Source organism: Rhincodon typus, chromosome 2, assembly GCF_021869965.1.
Source record: "Rhincodon typus isolate 14 chromosome 2, sRhiTyp1.1, whole genome shotgun sequence".
Classification (NCBI taxonomy): Eukaryota; Metazoa; Chordata; class Chondrichthyes; order Orectolobiformes; family Rhincodontidae; genus Rhincodon; species Rhincodon typus.
This window is the reverse complement of record NC_063333.1, coordinates 143,534,914-143,549,562: the sequence shown is the minus strand read 5'-3', so window position 1 is coordinate 143,549,562 and position 14,649 is coordinate 143,534,914. Positions and strand designations below refer to the sequence as shown.

General features: G+C 42.0%; 1 protein-coding gene across 3 annotated transcripts in view; it reads left to right on the top strand.

Moving 5' to 3' along the window:
- The window catches only part of LOC109913858 (NIMA-related kinase 11), a 124,510-nt gene extending 114,896 nt beyond the window's left edge, over positions 1-9,614 (top strand). For all 3 annotated transcript variants that reach the window (XM_048607150.1, XM_048607158.1, XM_048607160.1), the window contains 3 exons: positions 2,995-3,144; positions 3,248-3,326; positions 9,525-9,614. In XM_048607150.1, coding sequence (XP_048463107.1) covers positions 2,995-3,144; positions 3,248-3,326; positions 9,525-9,614 — 319 coding nt within the window. The remainder of the gene's footprint in view (positions 1-2,994; positions 3,145-3,247; positions 3,327-9,524) is intronic.
- The last annotated feature ends 5,035 nt before the right edge of the window (positions 9,615-14,649 follow it).

Here is a 14,649-nt window from a genome sequence, read left to right as displayed (position 1 = left end):
AAAAAAAGGCCCGAAACGTCAGCCTTTCTGCTCCTATGATGCTGCTTGGCCTGCTGTGTTCATCCAGCTCTGCAACTTGTTGTCTTGGATTGGGTGGAGGTACTCTTCCATAAATCTGGTAATACTGGAATTCCACAAAAAAAAGATTGGCATGTATATAGCAGCCACTGGTGTTTACCAGCCAATAAAGGACTTTAGGAGTGTAATTACTGACATTGTGTCGGAAACACATCAGCTGGTTTGCACACTGAAAGCTCTCTCAAACCAAAAATGACCAGGTAATCGGGATGACAGGATTGTCCTAGAATGACAGGCTGAGTAGTAATTACGGGCCAATGTTCTTTGGAATTTAGAAGCGTGAGATGTAGCCTCAATGAGAAATACAAGATTCTGTAGGGTCTTGAAAGGGTAGACTCTGAGAGATTGTTACCCCTGATTGAAACTGTAGTCTCAAGATAAGAGCCAATCATGCAGGATTGACATGAGGAGAAAATTACTTCACTCACGGGGTTGATATCATGTGGGAAACTGCGAGATCATGCATTTTGGCAGAAAGAATACAAGAGCTAAATATTACTGCGTTGGAGAAGGACTACAGACAGTTGCAGCACAGCGGGATTTGGCGGTTCCAGTGCATAATTCACATAAAGCTAGCGTACAGCTCGGCAAGTAATAGGGAAGACAAATGGAATGTTGGCTTTTATTTCAGAGGGAATGGATTACAAAAGTAGGAAGGCTTTGCTGAAACTACACCAAGCACTGGTCAGACCACAGCTGGAAAACCGTGAACAATTCTGGGCCCTTTACCTGAGGAAAGATGTACTGGTATTGGAGGCAGTCTAGAGAAGGTTCATCAGGTTGATCCTGGGAATCGAGGGCTTTTCTGATGAGGAGAGCTTGAGTAGGTTGGGCCTTGAATCATTGGAGTTTAGAAGAATGAGAGGAGACCTTACTGAAAATATATGAGATTCTGAGGGCACTTGACAGGGTAGATGTTATTTCTCCTTGTGGAAGAGCCTAGGACCAGAGGGCATAATCTCAAAATAAGGAGTCGCCCATTTAAGACAGAGATGAGGAGGAGTTTCATCTCTCAGGGGTAGTGAATCTGTGCAATTCTTTACCGCAGAGGGCTGTCGAGGCTGGATCATTAAGTATACTCAAAGCTGGGATAGATAGATTTTGTAATCAGTAAGGGAACCATTGGTTATGGGAAAAGGCAAGAAACAACGCTGTGGGTCATCAGATCAGCCATGATCCCATTGAATAGCATAACAGACATGTTGGGCAGAAAGGCCTACTTCTGCAGCCAACATATTATGGTCTAATTGTGAAGGATTGTCTACTGCAGAGGGCTGTGGAGTTTCCATGGCTGAATAAATTAGGGGCTGGGATGGGCATGGTTTTGGTCTGTCAGGGAATCAAGGGAAATAGGGAGTGAGCGAGAAAGTGGAGTTGAAGCCCAAGGTCGACCATGATCAAATTGAATGTTGGTAGAGTCTTGATGGGCCGAATACTCACGCTCCCACTTTGGTGTTCTTGTGGATGCCACCCCATTAAGTGTGTAATAGCTGTTTATATTTGACTGCATTGTATCACCTCATATTTATAGACCTTGCCAAGAGAGAACACGAGACTATGAAGAGGACTTGGTGTGAGATAGGATACAGGAAGCAGAGTTTCGTTTTAAGAAATAGGAACGGGAGTAGGCCATTCGGCCCCTTGAGTCTGCTCCACCATTCAAGCGGATCATGGCTGATCGAACACTCCTCGCGTCCACTTTCCTGCTCTTTTCCTGATGGCCTTGAACACATTTATATACGACAGAAAAGTGACTAAAAATGAAAATAGCCTGTGTGCATGGTAGATACTAGCCCTGGGATACTTACTGCAGTGCACATCTCTATTTGAAGGAGTTAATTTCCTGGAACAGGTTATTATGAGGGTGGAGAATTTAGTGATTATTGATAGTCCACAAAGGCCCATAAATGCATAAAACAAAAGTTACCCTGACCTGCTACAATTCATCATACCGTGTGATTGCCATAAACAATGTACTGCAGACTCTGGAAATCTGATATCAAAACAATGCTGGAAATATTTGTCAGAACAGGCAGTATCTGTGGAGAGAGAAAGAGAGTGAACATTTCAAGTTAATCTCTCATTCTGGCTAAAGTCTCTGACCTGAAACTTTAACTTTCATCCTCTCTTCATAGATACTGTCTGACCTGCTGAGATTTTACAGCATTTTCTGTTTTCATTTCCTTTGAACTGCATGTGTCTGTGTCATAAGATGATAAAATTAGATCTTTACTGTCAGGATAAACTGTTGAGCAAACCAGCTGTGAGTTTTATGAAATGCTTGTATTTCTAGCTAGGACGCAGAAGTTCAGAATTCTAAAATAGTGCGAAAAATTCTAAATTTAAAGAAAAAGAATTAGTTAACAATTTGTACTCGCTCACAATTCTGAAGATAATCAACAGCAGAAAGATAAGATATTCAAACTTACCATGTTCTTTGTGGGACCTTGAATAGAAAATGGTTAGGAATAGGTGAGAAAATTATTATTATCTGTTCTGATAATACACACATTTAAATGGAAATTGCTGGAACAGTCTAGCAAGTCCGGCAGCACCTGTGGAGAGAAATCTGAGTTAACGTTTCGGGTTCAGTGACCCAAACTCGGAACTGTTCTGAGGAAGGGTCACCGGACCTGAAACGTTAACGCTCAGTTCTCTTCACGGATGCTGCCAGACCTGCTGAGATTTTCCAGCAATTTCTGTTCTTGTTTCTGATTTACAGCATCAGCAGTTCTTTCAGTTTTTAATACTCAAATTTAGTTTGAAATTCATTAATTGTGCTTAAAGTCCCAATGCAAAAGGGCAATGTTTATTCAGTATTTTAATTTTGGACCTCAGCTGTTCTTCTCTTATTTTCAGTCTAAGTTTATCAATACATCATGCATAAAGATTTTCAATTCCCCCCCACTTCCCCAGGTCTCTGGCGTGTATTTTGTATGAAGTGTGCTGTTTGGATCATGCGTTCACTGGCCATAACTTCATGTCAGTTATCCTGAAAATTGTGGAGGGTGAAACTCCATCACTGCCGGACAGGTATTCCAGCGAGCTTAATGCCGTCATGACAAGGTATGTGTACCCTCACCTGAAAAGATTGCCCTGTCAACTTGTCTGCTTCACTGTGTATTTCTGTAATCTCCCTCTTCAATGTGCCGTACTTTCTTCCTCACAGCATGTTGCAAAAGGATCCATCACACCGTCCGACAGCTGTGGAAATTCTCAAAATTCCATATATTGATCAGCAGCTCCAGGTATATGTGTAAACATGCACTTAGTCCTTTACACTGCATCATGCTTATCGTTTCAGCCTTCAAACAATTATACCTTGGGGATTATTTGAGGCGAACAGTATGGATGTATTTAAGGGAAAACTAGACAAATACATGAAGGTGAAGGGAGGTATGGTTTCTGAAGATCGATTTGGATCAGGAAAAACGGAGTTGAGCGCAGACATTAGCCTGGCCTGTTTTTGCTAAATCACCTATTTCTGTGCCACTTATCCAATGTGACATCATTACTTTAGCCATATTACTATGGCCATGACAAGTGTAGATTAGACATTTGTAATTAACTCAACCTCCTGACTTCTCAGACTCTGTTCATAGAACATAGAACATAGAACATTACAGCGCAGTACAGGCCCTTCGGCCCTCGATGTTGCACCGACCTGTGAAACCAATCTGAAGCCCATCTAACCTAAACTATTCCATTATCATCCATATGTTTATCCAATGACCATTTAAATGCCCTTAAAGTTGGCGAGTCTACTATTTTTGCAGGCAGGGCATTCCACGCCCTTACTACTCTCTGAGTTCCACCATTGTCAAGGCATAAGTCAGGTGTGGAATGGAATACTCCCTATTTGCGTGGATGGTTGCAGCTCTGACAACACCTAGGAAGCACAACATCATCCAGGGCAAAGCAGCAATTAGCATCCCATCCACTACCTTCAACATTCACTCTCTCCATTACTCGTGCATAGTGGCTGTAGTGTGCACCATCTACATTGCATCAATAAACCAATCATAGAATCCCTACAGTGTGGAAGCAGAACATTTGGCCCATCAAATCCACACCAACCCTATGAAGAGCATCCTACCCAGACCCACCCCATCCCTGAATTTCCCATGGCTAATCCACTAGCCTACACGTTCCTAGACACTATGGGCAATTTAGCACGGCCAATCCACCTAATCTGCACATCTTTGGACTGTGGGAGGAAACCGGAGCACCCGGAGGAAACCCACGCAGACACGAGGAGAATGTGCAAACTCTCTGCAGACAGCTGCCAGAGACTGGAAGCGAACCTGAGACCCTGACACTGTGAGGCAGCAGTGCTAACCACTGAGTACCGTGCTGCCCAGGTTTCAAATAAGATTACACATTTGGAATGTGATTACAAATTCCAAACCTGGGACCTCTACTATCTAGAAGGCGGCAGATCCATGTGAACAATGCCACCTGCAAATTTCTCTCTAAGTCACATACAATCCTGACGTGGAAATATAGTCTCGTTCCTTCCTTGTTGCTGGTTCAAAATTCTAGCACCACCCTGATAACAACGCTGTGTGGGTACCTGCTCTCTACAGCTACAATGAATGAAGAAGGTGGTTCACCACTACCTTTACATGTGAACATAAGAACAGGACTTCAAAGCAGCAGTAGACCATTTGGCCCTTTTGAGCCTACTCTCCCATTTGACGTGATCATGGCCAATCTGATTGTGGTTACGAAAAATGTTCCCTCTCAGCCGCATGGCTACATAGGCACTCTGAGGTTTTGCCCATTGCCAAACGGTGTGATAACGCATTGACTTCTGGCTTTGGATGCCCACGCACTGAAATAAAAGTTAGAGGGAGTATTGGTTTCTGTTTCACTTTCCTGTTTCCCCCCACCCAATTACCCCTGATTCCCTCACCAATGAAAAACCTGTGCACCTCAGCCCTGAATAAATTCAATGACCCAGCCTCCACTGTCTCTGAGAAAGAGAATTTCAGATTAATCAGACTCCAAGGAAGCATTCTCCATAATGTCAATTTAAAAGGGAGACTTCTTGCTTCTAAACTGGCTACTCTAGCTCCACAAGAGAAAGCATTGTCCCAGCATTGGCCTTATCCCTTGGGATTTTATAGTTTCAACAAAATCACTTTTACTCTTCTAAGCTGCAGTGGTTAAAGGCTCAATCGGTTCAACCTTTTGCCATAAAATAAAACTGTACACAGTACTCTGTATGTGGTCTCACCAATGCCTTATATAGCTGCACTGAAACTTCCCTATTTTCATGGAGATAGCAAGAACTGCGGATGCTGGAGTCAGAGACAACACAGTGTAGAGCTGGATGAACACAGCAGGTCAGAGGAGCAGGAAAGTTGACATTTCAGAAAATTCTGAAGGGTCCCGACCCAAAACGTCAACTTTCCTGCTCCTCTGATGCTGCCCGGCCTGCTGTGTCCCTCCAGCTCCACACTGTGTTCCCTATTTTCATATTCTATTCCGTTTGCAATATATAGTAACATTCCATGTGCTTTCCTCATCACTTGCTGTCTCTGCAAAATGCCTTTATATGATTCATTTACAAGGATACCAACATCCTTCTGGACCATCATTTTCTGAAATCTCTCTGCTTTTCTATTCGTCTTGCCTCACTTTTTCCCACATTATGTTTCATCTGCCAGTTGATCTCTATGCATTTGTACCTCCATCCAGCTTTACCTCCTCTTGACAACTTAATTTCCTACATACCTTGGTGTCTTTGGCAAATTTACATTCAACTCCTTCATCCAAGCTATTTATTTAAATTGCAAATAGTTGAGTCCCAACACTTTTTAAAAAATGTTTATTTACAGGATTAGGGCGTCACTGGCTGACCAGCATTTATTGCCTATCTATAATCGCCCAGAAGGCAGTTAAGAATTAACCACATTGTTGTGGGTCTGGATTTGCATGTAGGTCAGATCAGGTGAGGATGGCAGTTTCCTTCCCTAAAGGATATTAGTGAACCAGATGGATTTTTACAACAATGGATTCATAGTCATCATTAGACTCTAATTCCACATATTTATTGAATTCAAATTCAAATTCTACCATCTGTCTTAGTGGGATTTGATCTCAGATCCCCAGAACATTACCTGGGTCTTGGCATTAACAGTCCAGCAATTATACCACAACTCACTTTATCCTAACTCACATGCTTCCTTATTGCTAACCAATTCTTTATCCAAGTGATTACAATACCCCTTACACCATGTATTCTTACTTTTGATGTGGCCAGTCATAGGAAGTCTCTGAAAATTCAAGTACATAACATTTAAAAGCTCTCCTTTATCCGCGGTGCTTGTTAGTTCCTCAAAGAACTCAAAATAAATTAGTTTGACACAGCCTCACTTTTACAAAACCATGTTGATGCTGTCTGATACCATTATGATTTAATGAAGTATAACCTCTTTAATAATGGACTCTAGCATTTCCCTGTGACAAATACTATGCTAACTGGCCTATATTATTCTTCTTTCTGTCTCCCTCCTTTCTTGAATAAAGATGCTTTAGTCACTATTTTCCAGTCTACAGAGACATTTGCAGAATTTATGGAATTTTGGAAGATTGTAACCAATTCCCTACTGTTGATACAGCCATTTTTTTTTCAGGATGCAAGCCATTAGGTCAGGCCGACATGTCAGCCTTTATGTTCAATAATTTTCCCAGCAATGATTCCTTGTTGATAGCAATTGTTTTAAGTTCCTCTACTGCTTTCACTTCTTCATTTACAAGTATCGTTTGGAAGGTTTTCTAAGTCTTCTACAGTGAACAAGGTCAGAAGTCACATGACACCAGGTTATAGTCCAACAGGTTTATTTGAAATCCTAAACTTTCGGAGTGCTGCCCCTTCATCAGGTGGAGTGAGAGAAGCACACAGGCACATAATTTATAGGCAGAGAGATCAAAAGATCATACAAATGGTGTGAGTGAAGTATCGACAGGCTGAATAATAGGTCTCTGCAGGTGATCAAAACTGTCAGACAGTGTGAGTAAATTGTCAACAGCTGAATAACAAGCGAAGGAATGACCTATAATCTGATTAATTGAGGCAGAGAGATAGTTACAAAAAATTAAAAATAGTGTGGTGCTGGAGACAAACCGCCGGCTGGAATAATGTGATAAGTATAAGAGTCACATGTGTAGAATCTAACCAAAGTAATAAGTAATCCAAAACTGTCCAAGCTAATTAAGTTAGAGACATGATAACAAGTTAACAAGGTGATGGTGTTAAAACAGGACAGTAAGGAAGATTTTACAGATGCAGAACAGTGCAGTGGGGTCACATGTAGTGTGACATGAACCCAAGATCATGGTTGAGGCCATATTCGTGGGTACAGAACTTGGCTATCAGTTTCTGCTCGGCGATTCTGCATTACTGCGTACCTTGAAGGCTGCCTTGGAGGATGCTTACCTGAAAATCGGAGGTTGAATGTTTTCCCCGACTGGGAGGGAACGTTCCTGTCTGGCGATTGTTGCGCTGTGTCCATTCATCTGTTGCCGTAGCATCTGCAGTGATCTCACCAATGTACCATGACTTGAGGCATCCTTGCCTGCAGTGTATGAGGTAGACAACAGTGGCCGAGTCACATGAGTATCTGCTGTGTATGTGGTGGGTGGTGTTACACGTGTGATGGTAGTGTCCATGTCAATGATCTGGCATGTCTTACTGAGGTTGCCGTGGCAGGGTTGTGTGGTGTTGTAGTTGATGTCGTCCTGAAGGCTGGGTAGTTTGCTGTGAACAGTGAAGGTAGATACATACCCATTGAGACATTCTCCAGGTTCACTCTTGAGAGGACCAACACTCACTTTGGTTACTCTTTACTTTCTGAATTTTGTATAGAAACTCTTGCCATCAGTTTTTAAACTTCTAGCTGGCTTTCTCTCATACTCTAATTGCTGCTTCTTCGTTTTGTCATTCTCTGCTGGTTCTCAAGGGCAATGACTAACAAGTGCTGGCCTTGCCAATGATGTCGATATCCCAGAAAAAGAAATAACACCAGCCAGAACGATGCCAAATTGGATTTTTAGAATTAATCTCCAGTTTTAAAAGCCTTATTTTTAACCAATTTTAACTTGTTGTCACAAGACTCTGTGATCAACAATCCACTCTGCCATTCTCTGCTCGCAGATCGCAGTATTTGCACCTTGAAGGGGCAGACAGTCTGAAGCAAGAGCTCAACCAAGAGCCTGCCTTTATAAACCAGCTATAATCCCCTCCATTCCCAGCTCTAGGGAGGTAAGTTCCCCAATGCCCCCTGATGTACAGTCAGTTTATTTAGGTTGAGGGTTCTCTTTGTTGTATCAAGTTTATTTCTTCCTTGTTTCCAGAATTTGAGAAAGAGATAAGACAGTTTTTGGCAAATCCTGGAGGCTCGTTTTACAGAAAACTGTAATTATCAGCCACAGAAGTAAGTGATGAAGAAACAACCCTGGGCCTTTTTGTATTCAGGCTGGAAACTGTTACAAGACGCTTCTTCATTTACTGACAGATAAAGGAATCAGGAAGCCATGAGAATAAAAGCTGAGTGGATTCATCAGTACCTTCAAACAAATCTTTGAAATGCAGTCAGCTTGGGCAGCATTTCTTCCACTGACAATGTTAGACAGTGATAGAAGGGAAATCAGAAGCTGTGATTCCCTGAAACGAGTCAGACACTGATAGATGAGCACTCAGAACCTGGCATTTCAATAGAATTGATTCTGTTTTTTAACTTTCGTTCAACATGACACAGCGTACTTGGTGTAAGTAAATGCCCATTGTTACAGAATTGGTGCATTACACATGATATCCCATTAGCTTGCAGCTTGAGCATTGCATTGTTTTAATGACTCTGCCTTGTTGCTGATATTTTGCTTTTGCAGAACACATCTGGGGAAACTGTGTTTCACTGCTTCTGGTTATTTACACAAAAAACGTTTGCAGCTGTATTTCCTAATTTTCCCTCATCAGCTGTCTTTTGGTTTCAGGCATACACTCCTTGTTATTTTTTTCCTTTATTCATTCATGGGATGAGGGCGTCACTAGCTAGACCAGCATTTATTGCCCAGAGGGTAGTTAAGAGTCAACCACATTGCTGTGAGTCTGGAGTCACCTGTAGGCCAGAGCAGGTAAGGATGGCAGATTTCCTTCCCTAAAGGACATTACTGAACCAGATGGGTTTTCCCCTCAAAAATGGATTCATGGTCATCATTAGATTCTTAATTCCACATATTTATTGAATTCAAATTCCACCATCTGCTGATGGTAGGATTTGAACCCAGGTCCCCAGAACATTATCTGGGTCTCTGGATTAACAGTCCAGCAATAATACCACTAGGTTAATGCCTCCCCTTGTGAATGTGTGATTGTTTAAAGTACCTTACAGCAGTGTCTTTTATCATTGTGAACTAAATTCCTTGTGTGTAAATTGCAGAACATCAAATGCAAGTTTTCAAACATCATCATGAAAGACAAAACAATCAACTCTCAGGATGAAGCTCTTCAAATCAGGAGTGCTTTGTAAGTAAGATCCAGTGAAGAGTCTTGATTAAGTCAAATACTTGTATACCCTACTGGGCTAAGGGCTTTTGTGGTGCAATGGTAATGTCTGTACTTTGGGACCAGGGGACCTAAGTTCATAGCCCCACCTTCCACACAAAAGTGTGTCACAACATGTCTGAACTGGTTGATATAAAAATGCATAATCTGATGTGTTTTTCGGGACCCAAACTTTTATTTTCTGGTAAAAGTAAAGCTGCCAAAGTCCCAGAGGGCTATATGGGCTGCTCTCTTATTGGAGAGAAATGACTGGTGGTAAGTTGAACCTGAGGATAAGCACACCTCAGGAAGGTAAGTTCTGGGGCTGATTGACTTACTGTGTATTTCAAGGGTGAAGGCAACAGGAGCAGGAGTGGACCCTATGGTTTTTCAATTGAATCTTCTCTGACTTTCAATATTATTATGAATGAGACAAATTAGGAACAGGAGTAGGCCATTCAGCCCATCGAGCCCTTCTCCGTCATTCAGTCAGTTCATGGCTGCTCTGATTGTAACCTCAAATCCACGTTCCATTCTGACCTTTTCACCTACTTGTTTAACAAAAATCTATCCCCCTCTGCCTTAAAAATATTCAAGGACTCTGCTTCCACCAGCTTTTCAAGAAGACAGTTCCAAAGACATCCGACCCTCTGAGGGAAAGGAAATGCACCTCATCTCCGTTTTAAATGGGTGACCCCTGATTGTTAAACAGTGACCCCATCGTTGTAGATTCTCCCACCAGAGAAAGCAACCTGTCCGTATCCACCTCATCAAGACCTCTCAGGATGTTATATGGTCTCAGACCTCACCTCCACTTTTCCAGTCACTCCCGATATCCCTCAATTCCCTGAGAGGTCAAAAATCTGTTGATTTAATATTCAACATCCACAACTCTCTGAGGTAGAATATTCCAATGATTCATAAGAGTGAAGAAATGGAAGACGTTTTGTCTGGATTTGGAGCCGGTCGCGCGTGTGCATGTGCAATGCAACCAGACCCTTCGGTCCAACTAGTCCATGCCGATCATGCTCCCAAGTCCCACTTGCCTGCACTTGGCCCATATCCCTCCAAATCTTCGCTAATTATGAACTTATAAAAACAGGTGCAATGTAAAAGTGTTGAAAATCTCAAATAAGTCTAATATCCAAATTCTTATCCAACTTCTAAATGTTGTAACTGAACCTCCATCCACCACTTCCCCTGGCAGTTCATTCCACACACAAACCACTCCCTGTGTAAAAAAGTTGCCCCTTGTGCCCTTTTTAAATCTTTCTCCTCTCATCTTAGAGATATTCCCCCTAGATTTGAACTCCCCCACCCTAGGGAAAAGACCTTTGCTATTCACCTAACCTGTGCCCCTCATGATTTTATAAACCTCAATAAGGTCACCCCTCAACCTCCTGTGCTCCAGTGAGAAAAGTCCCAGCCTATTTTTATAGCTCAAACCCTCCATTCTCGTCAACATCCTGGTGAATCTTCTCTGAACCCGCTCCAGTTTAATAATGTCCTTCCTATAGCAGGGTGACCAGAACTGTGCACAGTACTCCAGAAGAGGCCTCGCAACTTCCTGTACAACCTCAACATGATATCCCAACTCCGATATTTAAAGGTCTGAGCAATAACTGCAAGTGTGCTAAACGCTTTCTTAGCCACCCTGTCTACCTAAGACACAGGATCTGGAGGAGGCCATTCAGCCCCTCTGGCCTATTTTGCTACTCAATCAGATCACAGCCAATCTGTATCTTAGCTTTGTCAACCAACGTTGCTGTGCATTGTTCCATAGCCCCATCCAGCCAAAAGTCAAACTCAGATTTCAAATTATTACCAGAGCCACCATCAGCTGCATTTTTGCACATGAGACAGAGTCCCAGACTTTGACCTCAGCTTTTCATGATGAAATGCTTTCTAGTTTCTCTCCTGGGGAGTATTTCAGGCCTATAAACATTAAAACTGAGGCTTGCTACCTCATGTTAATATTTCATTGACCAACCTACTCCCTGTGAGCAGATTTCCTGCCTCTTGTAAAACTGGAAGTGGGCAGGATTTGAGATTTTCAACACTTTTACATTGCACCTGTTTTTCAGGCCACCTTCATTTGCAGTTTTCTTGGTGTACTGTGATGGATAAAGTTAAGGATGATTTGGAACAGTTTTGACTACCCATAAATACAATTGAGTGGTTGTTTGTAAATAAGTCTCATCAATAACTTCATTAAGAGGTAGAAATGGTTTATTTAGTGAACACGGGCAGCTGAGTGCAAATACAGAAAAGGGTTTAGATGTTTTACATCCAAAACAGTGTCTCTCAGAACGTGTATTCCTCCAGCAGTCTCAGTGGAGATTCAGAATCAAAGTAGACTCCGATCTATTCTTTGTTTTAAATGTTTTATAAACAGAATTCATGTCCTTAAATCTTGTGATTTATGAGAATGCCTGTTCTTGTTTATGATTAGCATCCTACTTTACAAGGCTTTCATTCAGTGTTGGTGACTGTGACAGCAACATGGTGATCTGAGTTGTTCTGAGCCAGGGATTGTTACCCTGAGGCTTATGTACTGTAATTGACAAAATTAGTGCTAACTGTCAGAAGTATTAATCTGATACGGCAATACTTAGCACTTCTCTGAACGGAAGTCAAGAAATACTTGCATTTACACAGCAAACGTTTAGACTCTCAGGACATTCTGAAAAGTACTTGGACTGAGAAATAGTTAAGTCCTAAAGTGTTTGACAGTCAATGAAGTTCTTGCAGGGTGCATGGCAGCCAATTTGCACACAGCAAACTCCCATATACAGCAAAGTGATAATGACCCGATAACCTATGGATAAATGTTGGTCAAGGCATCGAGCAAAACTTCACAGAGAGCCAGGATCTTTAATCCACCTGAACACCTCAACGAAATGCCTCGTTTGAGAGAAGGCACCTTCTGCAGTGCTGCACTCCCCCAACAGGGGCAGTGTCTGTTTAATTTTTTGGAGTCAGAGTTGAACCCACAGCCTTCTAAAACAGTGACAACAATGAGTCACAGCTCACCCAACTATAAAGTGCATTATATCCCTATCCTCTGAGGATGTCTTTCATTCGGTGGCTATGCACTCACCAATTGGTTAGAGGCAAATACTGTAATAAGGTGATGGTCAATTTAACAAGGTGGAGATTTGACATGAAAGGAAATTTTAATAAATCTTTGTAAAACCCTAAATATTGATCTTTATACCTGAGTTCCAGGGATAGGAGTACAATTGTGTATTTCCTGGTGGTAGATTTACTTTGATCCCAGTGTTTGTACTTTTTATTCACCAGAGAGAAAGGACATTTAGAATAGTTTGATGTACATTCTCCAGCTGTTATTCCTGCGGCTGAATGGAGAGGAGCAGTGCCCTTTATTTTCTGCTCAAGGCACATAAGAAACGGGAGCAGTAGTAGGCCATTCAGCCCTTTGTGGCCTATCAATAAGATCGTGATTAATACACTGATACTGAAATGGCTCTTACCAAAGTTACAAATGGCATCCTATTGACTGTGATGAAGATAAACTTATCCTCTTTGTCCTTCTTGACTTGCATGCAGTCTTTGACATGATTGATCACCTCTTTCAAAGTCTTGGCACTGTCCAATTCTGGCCTCTTGATCATCCCCAATTCTAAGGACTGCATGACTGGGGGCCATGCCTTCAATCACCCTTCAATCACTAATTTCTCCTCTTTTAACTCTGCTTTAAACATAACACGTTGACCGAATGTTTAGTCATCTCCCAATATCTCCACTTGTGGTTCCGTCTCTTATTTTGTTTTATGGCACCTTGAGATGCCATATTTACTGAAAGGTATTGCATGAAGACAAGTTGTTGTTGATTGATGTCCTACTTTAAATCTACCTTTTCTGACAAACAATTAGTTGGCACAGCTGCCACCTTACAGATATAATAAAGCTGGCATAAACTGGTGTACATCACACATTCCTCTGACCCCCCCCCCCCGCCCTTACTCTTTCATGGGCTGTTGGTGTTACTGACAAGGCCAGCATTTATTGCCTATTCCTAATCGTCTTTGAACTACTTTATTTGTTTTGTCATTTCAAAGAGCAGTTAAGGGTTAACAACAGTAGTGTGGCTCTGGAGTATAGAATCCCTACAGTGTGGAAACAGGCCCTTTGGCCCAACAAGTCCATGCCGACCCTCAGAGCATCCCACCCAGACCCATCCCCCTATAACCCACCTAATCTACACATCCCTGAACACTACTGGCAATTTAGCATTGCCAATCCACCCTAACCGGCACATCTTTGGACTGTGGGAGGAAACCAGAGCACCCGGAAGAAACCCACCAGACACGCGGAGAATATGCAAACTCCACACACAGTCACCCATAGGCGGAATTGAACCCAGGTCCCTGGTGCTGTGAGGCAGCAATGCTAAGCACTGAGCCACCGTGCCACCCCAATCTGTTTTCTGCTGTGATGGGATCTAAGCCCACACCCAGATCCTCCAGGACATGAGTCTGGATCTCTGGATTACCATTACACCACTACCCGACCCTAATTCTCTCAGAATGACGCTTGAAGTTGAAGTTGAGACCAAATCCTTATTGGTCTTCAGCAATAAGGAAAAGCCTTCATTATCTTTTTAATTATTATATTTGCTTTGATGAGAAGTAATTACATTTCTTAGACTTTCTCTTTACCAACGAACAAATCAAGAGTTTTGTTTTTGGTTAGACATTCAGGAGAAAGTTTATAGATTCAGTTTTCAGCAAGTAATTATTTTTGGCAAGAAGGGATGTAATCCTTTCCAAAACAAAAGCAGATGCTGGAAACCTGAAATAGAAACAAAGTGTTTGAGAAACTCAGCAGATCCGGCATCCTGCACTCCATTTCAAATCCAATATAACCCAGCTTCATCAACTCTGTTTCTCTCTTCATTGATGCTGCCAGACCTGCTGGGTTTCTCCAGCACTGTCTTTTTATTTGTAACTCTTTACAAATTGATTTGTGATGTGGGATTTGGAAGTGCAATATTTTTA